Below are 13,309 nucleotides of genomic sequence, written 5' to 3' on the forward strand. Positions count from 1 at the left end.
ATTCTTCTCAGTTTTAAATTCCAATCTTCTAAAGAAAGTGGAAAAGAATTTGTGGAGGCCGTAGCAAGCTCAATGCATTAAGAGCATCACAGAGTCATAGTCTTAAATCCTACGTTAGCTGTTAATTTTTTTTGATTTTATATTGTTTGTTGGTGGTTTATTTAGTTGCCAAAAGAATAAATTCATTTGTTGAAAATAGAATAAAACATTTTGATAACAGCTGCAAAGTAACCTTATTTAGGAATACCATCTCTTCCTACCTTGACTTAGTCCTTTCTCGCCTGGTCAAATCCTGCCCACTTATGTCCACAATTCCTCTGATATTTTACACCAGTACTGAATTTCCAGTTTGCAGGCTCCTGCCACCATCTCTTTATCATGGATATGCAATCCCTTTACCCGTCCATCTTCCACCAGAATGATCTCAGGATTCTCCACTTCTTTCTGGAACAAAGGCCTGAACCGTCCCCATCCTTCAGCCTCCTGAACCTGGTGCTGCTTACCTATCTTATCCAGAATTGGAAAGGCTTATCAATTTTTGCTTCCAGTTTCCATCCCACTCTCACTTTCACCTGGTCTATCTCTGACTCCTCCCTTCCCTTCCTCAGCATGACTGTTTCTGTTTCTGGGGTGAGACTGACCACTAATATCCACTACAAACCCACCGACTCCTCCAATTACCTGGACTATACATGCTCACATCCTGCTTCATGTAAAGACTCTATTCCATCCTCCCAATTCCTCTGTCGTTGATGTGTATGTTCCAATGATGCTATCTTTGACAAGGGAGCCTCCAAAATGTCCACCTTATTCACAAACTGAAGATTCCTCAGGAACAAAAACAAAGTTGCTAGAAAAGCTCAGCAGGTCCGGCAGCATCAGTGAAGGAAAAAAAGAGTTAACGTTTTGGGCCTGGTGACCCTCCCTCATAACAGACCTGAAACATTAACTCTGTGTTTTCCTTCACAGATGCTGCCAGACCTGCTGAGCTTTTCCAGCAACTTTGTTTTTGTTCCTAATTTGCAGCATCCACAGTTCTTTCAGTTTTATGAAGATGCCCCAGCACTCTTGTTGACAGGACCCTCAACCAGGTCCAATCCATCTCCCACACTTTTGCCCTCGACCCCTCTCTTCCCCCTCTCAACAGCAATAATTGTCCTTACCTACCACATCCATATCCAGAAGTTCATTAGTTGCCATTTCTGCCACCTCCAGTGAGATGCCACCACCAGATACACGTTTTCCTCTCCTCTCTTGTCTACCTCCCACAGGGACCATTCCCTCCAGGACACCTTGGTCCACTCTTCCTTCATTCCCAATGTCTCCCCAACAGCTGCACATTACCCTTCCCTGCGATCACTGAAGGTGCAATACCTGCCCATTTACCTCCTCCCTCGTCAATATCCAAGGGCCCAAACGTACCTTTCATGTGAAGCAGCTTCACACAATCTATTCTACTGCATTCGCTGCTCACAGTATGGTCTCCTGTACTTTGAGTAAACAAAGGTTGGGTGACTGCTTCACAGAACACGTACATTCTGCCTGCAAAAATCCCTGAGTTTCCAGTTGCCTTGCACTTCAGTATACGAGCTTGTTCCCTGACCAGTATCTCTGTCTCAGGCTTGCTGCAGTGAAGCTCAGCACAAGCTGGGAGAATAGCATCTCATTTTCTGCTTGGGGACCCTGAAGCCTTCTGGATTCAATATCAAGTTCGATAACTTTAGGGCTTGAACCCTATGACCTAGCCCCCATCCCCACACAGCAGTCATTGTTATCACATTGTCTGCTATTTACACACAACCCATTGTTAGCCACTATATTCACCCTTCTAACTGGATCCTCATCCATTCTTTTGTGTGTCCAACTGGTCTTCTCCCTCTTTGGGTCTATTCCCACCTATCATTTACTCCTTACCCCCTCCTCTCATCTTATCTTTTGCATAAAAACAGACATTTTGTTAGCTACCATCCATTATAAGGAAGGGTCACCGGATCTGAAATGTAAACTTTGACAGATGCTGCCAGACCTGCTAAGCTTTTCCAGCAATTTCTGTTTTTGACCCTATTTAGGGAAATAATCAATCTGGACATAAATCTATTTTAATTTACTTCCTTTTACTAGGTTTGAGTTTGTATGTCAAAACTAAATTTAGGTTGGCTTTCTGGTTGCAGCAGTTTTTCTACACCCAGCCCCAGACTTTCTAGCTTCCCCATTTAATTAAGGTCCCACACCTCTTGAACATCCGTCCAGAATTTGCTCTGTTGGGGTCCACTGGAATCTAACTAGCGATTTGTAAATATTTACGACTGCACTTTGTGGAGTTTTTCAATTTCCACTGCTTTTGAATGCCAATTTATCAAAACCTTCTACATGTCCTTCTGCTATTGAATCTGTGTGAGATTCCAAAGCAATGCAACCTCCTCACTGTGACAGTTACGGTTGGAAATGTGTTTGTTGTTTTTGATATCTATTAGATATTGTGTGCCTTTGACCTCTTCCCACTAAATCACCATCACTAACACTGCGCCCTGTACTCAGCTGTCCTCCCTCTTCCCCTTTTAGTGTAGTTACCCCCGACTCTCTTTTATAAAACATTTGAATTGCCTTTCTGCTACTTGAATCACTGGTGATATTTGAAAGTAATTAAGCCTTCCTTTAATAGGTACTGAGCACAGCTGAAGGTATTACAAGCCGCCTCGCTACTGAGAAAGCTTGTACATGGCTTTCTGCCAACATCACAGGTACAGGTACAGACAGCATTAACTTAGATCAACTGCTTGTGAAAGTTCACCAGAAATCCCTAGCATCTATGCCATACAGTATGGAGGTCTCCTCAGTGGCCTTGGTCACACTGAATTCAAGAAACTACTGCAAAAATGGTTTCTTAAGCAATTGAAAAATCATTTTACAAATCTTTGCAGGATAGGTGGGAAATCCGGTGGCAAGGTGTAGTAGGTTAGGTAACTGTCATCTCATCCAGCACCTCAGCCTCTCACTGATGAAGCTCATAGCAAAAGTTACAAGAGTAAAAGTTAGAAATTGTGCTTTAAGCATTACAAGCAATGGAAAAATTGAAAAGTATGAAATAATTGTATAAAAATAAAGATAAAAGCAAGGAAGAAATTGAATTGTGGGCATAGATTCAACTTTGAGGATGTGCCATGCAATTCATGACTGAGACATGCTTACTGAATAGTCAAGTTGTGATGTTGGAGGGGAAGGGGTAGTCTTAATATTGAAAGTGAAATTGTTGCAGTCATGAGAGGTGATATAATGAGATGGCAAGCAAAAGAGACTTCGAGTAAAATTGAAAAGATATTAAGACCGCAGTTGTGTATAGTTGGAAGTTGTGTATAGGCTCCATGGTAGCAGCTGCAAAAATACATTGTGAAAAAACAGAGATTAGAAAAGCATGTGACAAAAATGAAGTCGTTTTAATGGGAATTTTAACATTTATATAGACTGTAATAAATAGACAAGATTGTGTCAGGGACATAGCAAAACTCTTGATTTTCTATAACAGTATTCTCCAGAACCAATCAAAAGGCATATCATTTGAATTAGTTAACAACAATGTTTATCAAATAATGATCGTAATATGATCAAGATCAAACATGTGTTTGAAATAGAGAAACAATTAGAGTACTACATGTCCTGGATAGCACATCATGGAAAGAATACATTGATCGTGGAGAGAGTGCAACGTAGGTTCAGCAGAATGATAACTGGACTCTAAGGATTAATTTTTGAAACAAAATTACACAAACTAAGGTTGTATTCTCTGGAATTTAAAAGGTAAAGAATGAATTGATTGAAGTTTTCAAGATAGAAAGCAGTGGAATAGAGAAAAGCTATTTCTACTAGTTGAAGAGAGACTAGCTCAAGTGGCCAAAGCTTAAGAGCCAGACATTTCGAGGATGAAGTTGGGAAACACTTATATGCAAAAGATGGTAGAGGTTTGAAACTAACCTGCAAATGGCAATTACTCCAAGATGAAATTCATCTCAGATTTAAGTTTATTTTAATCAAATATAATCACAAATTTAAATAAACTAATTGGGGGAATGATGCATAGTGAAAATAGGTCACAGATCAGCGACAGTGGAGTGGACTAATAAATGGACTGTTGATGCTGTGCAGTAATTTAGATTTCCCCCTCCCCCTTGCTCTAGTGCTGTGCAGAACTTGATGCTGAGGTCAAGTACTTCTTGACTTGCCTGCTTCTCACCGGAAAGTAGACAGTCTTAACATTGCATCAGAAAACAACAGCCTGTAGTGAATGGATGCAGATAGAGCATGGGGCAGGAGGGTTTCTTAGGCTGCAACTAAGGATATCATCTATTTGTGTAATCAGGTTATGTACTTTGGATGATGTATTCTAAATTATTTTAAGGTCACTTTGCCAGTTCCTATTTTAAGCATCTTTTGCTCAGCTGAGTGGGGAATGCAGATGGTTTTTGTGTCATTCACTAGGAGAACTTGTCTGCTCCTTTTTTAGTATTTTCTAATGGTCAAAATAAATGCATGTTCTATTGGTTCGGTGTGCCTATCAAGAGGAACAGGTATAAAATGTAATTTTGAGGTCATGGTGTTGTGCTAGATTACGTTCCTAACCACATTTTATTTTTATGTTTTGCTGTTAGCTTTAATTAGAAAAGAAATGAAGCTCAACTTTGACAAACTGAGGAAATCACAGATGGTACAATCAATGAGTGAGGTTTCTGGAGTAAAAAAGAATTGCTCACCAGAGTGTAAGCACACTGCCTCACCTCCCTCCCAGATAGCTAGTGAGTTTAAGGTACGTAACATTCCTTTTGACTGTACATGAGAGACGTGAAGGATTGGTTCAATCATTAATGCAGTTGGATAGGATAATGTGGCAGATTTTTTTCAAAGTATGTGTATTAATCTATAGGCCATTTCTACAGGGTCTAACGAATTGAGTGTATAATGTGGGAAAGTTTTATTTGTGTAGTTTCTATATTATGCGCAGACTGTTACGAGAGATTTTTATTCATGTTTATTTTCTTGCAAATTGATTTTTGTAGCATGTAATTTAGCAATTGGGATGCAAATTGCCTGGAAAAATTATTTGGCCTGCTGCTGTGAGAATTTTGATTAACTCTTGCATTTTGAATTATAATGTATCTTCAGTAGTCTTGAATCTTTCCATACTTATGTTAATTTAACTGTTAAGCGTTTGTTGTGGAAAAACTTCATCATGTGGAAAATCAATAGCAATAGTGAAATTGTTTGACCTGCTCTTGGAGATTTTTGATTTAGTTTGTATGACGCATAGAATAAGATGGTTAGTAGATTTAGAAAAGTGATTACACAGCAGAATCAGTCACATGGATGGGTTACTGTCAGGACAGGTGAAAAGGTAGTTTAAAAATCTCTGGTGGCTATTTGTCTAATGAACAATTTTTGGAAATGTTGTTGAGAATACCCTCTCCAAGGAAAATGGAAGGGACAGTCAGTTGTTAGACACTTGAAATGATTCTTATGTGAAGCAACATTTGACAAAATTTAGTAGAATTATTGTTGTAGGGGTCTCTCCTGTCAGAGGCATAGACAGGAGATTCTGTGGCAGTGAATGTACATTTAGAGTAGTTTGTTGCTTTCCTCGTGCTAGGATTAAGGATGGTTCTAAACTTTTCAAGCATATTGTTAAAAGGTGAGATTTAGAAGCCAGAAACTGCTGTAGACATTGGAGGAATGATAATTTTAGGGAAAAGATTAAAGCAGTACAGAGTGAATTTGAGAGGTTTGGTAGAAGATTAAAAAGAATAGAACCTTAAATGTTTATGAACAAGTGATTAGAATGCCACATCTTTTACAGAGATTTGGCTGAGAGATGGACAAGACTGGCAGCTAAATATTCTGGGTTTAGAGATGCTGTAGGAAGGATAGTAAAGGATGCAAGAAAGGATTTTTTTTTTAGATTAGATTCCCTACAGTGTGGAAACAGGCCCTTCGGCCCAACAAGTCCACACTGCCCCTTCCAGCATCCCACCCAGACCCATCCCCCTATAACCCACACACTCCTGAACACTACGGGCAATTTAGCATGGCCGATCCACCTAGCCTGCACATCTTTGGACTGTGGGAGGAAACCGGAGCATCCGGAGGAAACCAACACAGACACGGGGAGAATGTGCAAACTCCACACAGACAGTCACCTGAGGCTGGAATCGAATCCGGGTCCCTGGATGGAGGTGGCATTTTTGATTGTGGAATACATTACTGCTGTAACTACATGAGATATTTCTGAAAAAAACTGTCTAGTGAAAATTTATGGGTACAAATTAGAAATAAGGAAGAAAGGGTCATTTTGATGGGATTGTACAGTAGGCCCCCCCCAAATAGTAAGAAATTGAGAAACAAAAATGTAGGGAAATTACTGATTTATGTAAGCATAATAGGGTTGTAATAATGGGGGATTTTAATGGGGGCTACTGTAGTGCGAAAGGTTTGGATGGTGAAGTACTTGTCAACTGTGTTCAAGAAAGTTTTCTCAATATGTGGATCCTCCTGCTAGAGAAGGGGAAAAACCAGACCTCTTTTTGGGCAATAAGGCAGGACAGGTGACTGAAGTAAAAGTGATAGAACACTTTGGGTCTAGCAATCATAATTCTATTAGTTTCAAAATTGTTATGGAAAAGGATAAGCATTGTATAAAAGTTAGTGCTTGACTGGAATACTGCAGTTTTAACGTTATGAGACAAGAGCATTTAAAAGGACATCTGACAAGTGGAAGGCATTCAAGAGTGTGATGATGAGAGTTTAGAGGCATTATGTTCCTGTTAGAATGAAGGGGTAAGGCTGGTAAGATTAAGGAACAATGGATGAATAAAAATATTGAGGTTCTCATTATGAATAAAAGAGAATTCGATTTTAGATGTATACAACTTGGATCAATTGAATCTCTTAATCAATATAAGCAGTGTAGGGCATTCTTAAGAAAGCAATCAGGAAGGCAAAGAAGAGAAAATGAGAACTTCATCTGCCAGTGCTAAGGATAATCCAAAGAGATTCTACAAATACATTAAGAGTGAGAAGGTAGGACTTCTTAAAGATCAAGGAGGTTGTCTTTGTGTTGAATCCCAGATGGGAGAGATACTAGTGATAATGGGAACTGCAGATGCTGGAGAATCCAAGATAATAAAATGTGAGGCTGGATGAACACAGCAGGTCCACTCGGTTCGCAATAAACAACTGCACCTCCCAGTCGCGAACCATTTCCACTCCCCCTCACATTCTTTAGATGACATGTCCATCATGGGCCTCCTGCAGTGCCACAATGATGCCACCCAAAAGTTGCAGGAACAGCAACTCACATTCTGCTTGGGAACCCTGCAGCCCAATGGTATCAATGTGGACTTCACCAGCTTCAAAATCTCCCCTTCCCCCACTGCATCCCAAACCAGCCCAGTTCGTCCCCTCCCCCCACTGCACCACACAACCAGCCCAGCTCTTCCACTCCACCCACTGCATCCCAAAACCAGTCCAGCCTGTCTCTGCCTCCCTAACCTGTTCTTCCTCTCACCCATCCCTTTCTCCCACCCCAAGCCGCACCTCCATCTCCTACCTACTAACCTCACCCCACCTCCTTGACCTGTCTTCCCTGGACTGACCTATCCCCTCCCTACCTTCCCACCTATACTCTCCTCTCCACTCCACCTATCTTCTTTTCTCTCCATCTTTGGTCCGCCTCCCCCTCTCTATTTATTCCAGTGCCCTCACCCCATCCCCCTCTCTGATGAAGGGTCTAGGCCCGAAACGTCAGCTTTTGTGCTCCTGAGATGCTGCTGGGCCTGCTGTGTTCATCCAGCCTCTCATTTTATTATCTGGGAGAGTTACTAAATGCATATTTCACATCAGTTTTTACTGTGGAAAAAGAAATTGAGTCAAGAGAATGCAGAGAAATAAGATTTGATGTTTTAAAAAGTTTGGGAGGTCTTAGAGAATATAAAGGTAGATAAATCGTCGGGACCTCATCTAATATAACCCAGAACGTTGTGAGAAGGGAGGAAATTGCAAGACCCCTTGCAGAAATATTTGCATCATCTGTAACGAATGGTCAGCTGCCTGATGGCTGGAGCCTGGCTAATGTTTTTATTTATTTAAGAAGGGTTGTAAGGAGCAACCGGGAAACTATAAACCTCTGAGTCTGACTTCAGTTGTGGGTACACTGCTGGACGTGATCCTAGAATGTAGAATTTATGGGCATTTAGAGGGGCAAAAATTGATTAATGATAGTGAACATGATTTTGTGAGAGGAAAATCGTGTCTCACAGCTTTGATTGAGCTTTTTGAGGAAGTTACCAAAAACGATTGATGCTGACAGAGCAGTAGACGTTGTTTATTTGGATTTAATAAAGCCTTCAACAAAGTTGTACTTGGTAGACTAGTTAGTAAGTTATGTCACATGGAATTCAGAGCAAACTTGCCAATTGGATACATAATTGGCTTAACAGCAGAGATAGAGTGATGGAGGAGGGTTGTGCTTTGGACTGGAGGCCTGTCACCAGGGATTGGTTCTGGGCCCTCTATTGTTTATCATTTATATAAATGATTTGGATGAGAACATAGAAAGCATGGTTAGTGAGTTTGCAGATGACACTAAAATTGGTGGCATAATAGACAGTGAAAAAGGTTTTCTAAGATTAAAAAGAGATCTTGTTCAAATAGGTCAATGAATTGAAAAATGGCAGATGGAGTTCAATCTGCAAAAATGCGAGGCATTGCATTTTGGTACAACAGCTAAGGGTAGCACTTATACAATTAATGGTAGGGTATTGGATAGTGTAGAACAGGGGTTCAGGGGTGCAGGTACATAATTCTTTGAAGTTTGCATGGCATATAGACTGGGTGGTTAGGAAGACATTTGGCACGCTTGCTCAGTCCTTTGAGTAAAGGAATTGGGAAGTTATATTGAGGTTGTACAGGACATTGACAAGGCCTTTTCTGGAATACTGTGTCCAGTTCCTGTTGCCCAGTTATAGGAAGGATATTATCAAGCTGGAGAGGCTTCAGAAGAAATTTACTAGACGTTGCCACGTAGGGAAGATTTGAGTTATAAAACAAAGAAACCTACAGCACAGGAAAGGCCCTTCGGCCCTCCAAGCCTGCGCCGATCAAGATCCTCTGTCTAACCTGTCATCTATTTTCTAACAGTCTGTGTCCATTTGACCCCTGCCCATCCATGTACCTGTCCAAATATATCTTAAAAGACGCTAATGTGTCTGCGTCTACCACCTCCGCTGGCAACACTTTCCAGGCACCCACCACCCTCTATGTAAAGAACTTTCCACGCATACCTCCCTTAAACATTCCTCCTCTCACTTTCAACTCATGACCCCGAGTAATTGAGTCCCCCACTCTGGGAAAAAGCTTTTTGCTATCCACCCTGTCTATACCCCTCATGATTTTGTAGACCTCAATCAGGTCCCCCCTCAATCTCCGTCTTTCTAATGAAAATAATCCTAATCTACTCAACCTCTCTTCGTAGCTAGCACCCTCCATACCAGGCAACATCCTGGTGAACCTCCTCTGCACCCTCTCCAAAGCATCCACATCCTTTTGGTAATGTGGCGACCAGAACTGCACACAGTACTCCAAATGTGGCCGAACCAAAGTCCTATACAACTGCTGCATGACCTGCCAACTCTTGTACTCAATACCCTGTCCAATGAAGGAAAGCATGTCATATGCCTTTTTGACCACCCTTTTGACCTGCGTTGTCACCTTCAGGGAACAATGGACCTGAACACCCAGATCTCTCTGTTCATCAATTTTCCCTAGGACTTTTCCATTTACTGCATAGTTCGCCCTTGAATTTGATCGTCCAAAATGCATCACCTCGCATTTGCCCGGATTGAACTCCATCTGCCATTAATCTGCCCAACTCTCCAGTCTATCTATATTCTGCTGTAATCTCTGACAGTCCCCTTCACTATCAGCTACTCCACCAATCTTAGTGTCATCAGCAAACTTGCTGATCAGACCACCTACACCTTCCTCCAGATCATTTACATATATCACAAACAACAGTGGTCCCAGCACAGATCCCTGTGGAACACCACTGGTCACAGGTCTCCAATTTGAGAAACTCCCTTCCACTACTACCCTCTGTCTTCTGTTGCCTAGTAAAGAATGAATGTATATATCAGATCAGGGAAAGAGTTTTGATTGATGTGCCCATCAGTCAGGTTCAGGTGTATACTGACATTGACTGGCCTCACACTCAAGTTGAACTTTTGGCCGAGAGACTTGAAGTCTGCTGGTATCTCTGGGACTGAACCATAGAAGGAAGAAAATTCAAATGGCCAGGAGTGGTGAAAGTACAGGAGGGCCACAGGTTCACTCTCATCTTTAGTTCCTTATTTGAACAAATAGGACCTAAGCATTAGAACATGGAACATTACAGCATAGTACAGGCCCTTCGGCCCTCGATGTTGTGCCCACCTGTCATACAAATCTGAAGCCCATCTAACCTACACTATTCCATGTACGTCCATATGCTTGTCCAATGACGACTTAAATGTACTTAAAGTTGGCGAATCTACTACCGTCACTCACATAATCCAAAGTCAGTCAGTCCATTCTAGGAGAAAGACAGTTATGCCCTAAATGAATTAGGATTTTTGTTGAAATCCTTGTTAGATATGGTTATGAATCCTGTTTTTTGATTTGCTGTTTATTCTTATCCTTTATTTGTAGGTGGTGTTGAGTATTACATTGGGTCCCAGATACAGCAATGAAAGAGTGGACCACAAACAACTTGATGACTTATTAAGAAGGTTACGCCAAACACTAAGATGTAGACAGGTATATCTTTTTTAATTCAGATTTGTTAATTTAAAGAGATACATTCCCTTCAGTGAATTACTAATGAACCCATAGTGTTATTAGAAATTACAGATTCTGAATATTTCCTCGAAGGAGGAAGGTAGTGGTTGCGAGACACCCTAGACTGGTGACCAGTTATGCTATGGTAGTGGATGACAATCGGACAAAGCAAGTTACTTCAACATTTCTTGAATCGAGGTTGTTCCTGGCATGGACAATTCTTAGGAAGAAAGATTTGTGTGAACATTTTATGAATGAGAGTCAAGAATGACCAAAGTTGGTTTACATTTTATATTTCTTTGTAAAATGTTAAAGTTGAACTTGGGGGGGAATAATCAGCTAATGTGTTTTAGGGTGAATATGTTCCATTTTCTCAAAAAATGCCCAATAATTCAGATGGAATTCTCACAAGCATCATTTCATGTCTGAAAGAAAAAAATTATAAATTAGTGTCAAAATGGCTAAAACTATACTTGGAGCATTTTCGATTGTTCTGGCCTTCCCATTATCAAAAAGGTATAGAAGCACTGGAGAATGTGCAAGGAAAGTCAGATAAGTGCGTGTGAGAGAAAGGAATGTAAGATTTCCCGATGAAACCGACATTAAACCAGTTGTGACGTTTGAGTGTCTCGGTGCTATATATTTCTGTGTAATCTTCACGTCATGGAACTCTAAACTGAAGGGGTGGCAATTGTGAACCATTACTCTTTTTGTTTGTTTTGCAGTACATGTGTCCAGTAATTGAACAGTCCCTTGCCAAGTACACTGTAGAGCTTGCTTCTTTGTTAGGTATGTAATTTTTTAAAAAAATAAATTTCTTTTCTTACTCTTGCTTCTTCCATCTCCAGGTGCAAATATTTTTGTATGCAGAAAATTGTAAATGGTATTAATGTGGATGAGTTTTGTTTTCATAAAGTATTTGTAGTTGAGAACAAATGTTTGACTTTTTTCTGGTAGAATAAGTTATAATGATCTGTAAAGGGATGAAGACATCTGTTTTACAGAGATCTACAGGGCCGAAAAAGGTCCTTCAGCCCCTCGCATCCGTGCTGGGATCAACCATCTAACTACTCTAATCACATTTTCTAGTACTTGGCCAATAACCCCGTATGCCATGGCATCACACATTCACATCTAAATACTTCTTAAATGTTATGAGGGTTTCTGCGTCTACCACCCTCTGAGTTTTCTGTCACATCTCCTCAACCTTCTGTCCTTTACTTTAAGTCTATGCTTCATGGATGTTAATTCTCCATCAAGGGGAAAAAAAATGGGTCCTCTGCAACCTGTCCATATAATGTGAATTCCAGAACTTCATGCACCAGCTATGGCCAAACCAGAGGTTTATACAATTCCAACATGACCTCCCTGCCTCACCTAATAAAGGCAAGTTCATATAATGTATTTCACTGCCCATGATGTATTTCTGAAGTATACACTCGGGCATCATCTCTTGATCATGCTCCTGTTACTGACTGTGTGGATTGAAAAACCTACTCCTCTTATAGCCTCTTCCGAGTCACTAACAATTTAATTTCCTGTACAGTAATTGACAGTAACTGAATCCCAGTTGTTATGGTGCACAAAGAGGCCATTCAGCGTGTTTTGTCTGGGTATTTTGACTTAGTGCCAATCTCCTTCCATTTCATTACAGCCTTGCACATCCTTTCTATTTAATTAATCAATTAATGACCTTTTGGATGTCTCAAGTGAACCTATCCCTCACCGTATTTCCAGGCAGTGCATTTAAAACACGGATCATTTGCTGTGTATAAAATGATTTTTAAAATTTTTTTTTATTTGCTTCTTTTACAAAAAACTTTAAACCTAGTTTCTCGATCCTTTTTACGAGTGGAAAAGTGTCTCACCATTTACCCTGTCCAGGCCTGTCATGCCTTTGAAAGCTTTCAAGTCTCTTTTGCCTTCTTCTCTCCAAGGAAAACACACTACCTTCTGACATGTCTTCATTCCTGGAACTATTCATGTAAACACCTACAAATTTGTTTCAGTTGATAGACATACCTGCCTCTACCAGGCAGTTCCCTATTTAACAAATCTATTCAATTTGTTTGAAAGTTGTTGATTCTGTGTCAAAGCTTAACTCTTAATTTATATTAAAAACTGAATAAAACTGATTAGAACTTAACATATGAACCCAAGTTTTCATGCAGTTGGTCTACATTTCCCTTACGCAAAGTGTCCTTACCATCTGCCCCTTACTGATCAATTACACCCTAGGCTGCTTTATATCTAACCAAGATAAGCAATTTAATGGCAGTTAGTGCCTGACAGTGCAAGAGTCAGCCTAGATTAAATTCTGGAGTAGGACTGAAACCTTAATCTCATGGACATGATGTTGCCAGTGAGCCACCATTAACCTTTAGTTGTCTTCGACAGTGGAATTGTATTTTTGTACTATTACTCTGGTTTATACTTTGTATAACTATCCTGTCCT

At 40.4% G+C, this 13,309-nt stretch overlaps 2 protein-coding genes across 6 annotated transcripts in view; one reads left to right on the top strand and one right to left on the bottom strand.

Moving 5' to 3' along the window:
* Positions 1-13,309, top strand: part of cdan1 (codanin 1) — a 98,759-nt gene that overhangs the window by 81,590 nt on the left and 3,860 nt on the right. For 3 of the 5 annotated variants that reach the window (XM_059649370.1, XM_059649372.1, XM_059649374.1), the window contains exons 22-25: positions 2,663-2,747; positions 4,644-4,798; positions 10,726-10,833; positions 11,580-11,643. In XM_059649370.1, coding sequence (XP_059505353.1) covers positions 2,663-2,747; positions 4,644-4,798; positions 10,726-10,833; positions 11,580-11,643 — 412 coding nt within the window. The remainder of the gene's footprint in view (positions 1-2,662; positions 2,748-4,643; positions 4,799-10,725; positions 10,834-11,579; positions 11,644-13,309) is intronic. The other 2 variants (XM_059649371.1, XM_059649373.1) reach the window with 1 other exon arrangement.
* Positions 1-13,309, bottom strand: part of stard9 (StAR-related lipid transfer (START) domain containing 9) — a 383,628-nt gene that overhangs the window by 63,859 nt on the left and 306,460 nt on the right. The gene's annotated exons all lie outside the window — the stretch shown is intronic.

This window comes from Stegostoma tigrinum, chromosome 10 (assembly GCF_030684315.1).
Source record: "Stegostoma tigrinum isolate sSteTig4 chromosome 10, sSteTig4.hap1, whole genome shotgun sequence".
Lineage (NCBI taxonomy): Eukaryota > Metazoa > Chordata > Chondrichthyes > Orectolobiformes > Stegostomatidae > Stegostoma > Stegostoma tigrinum.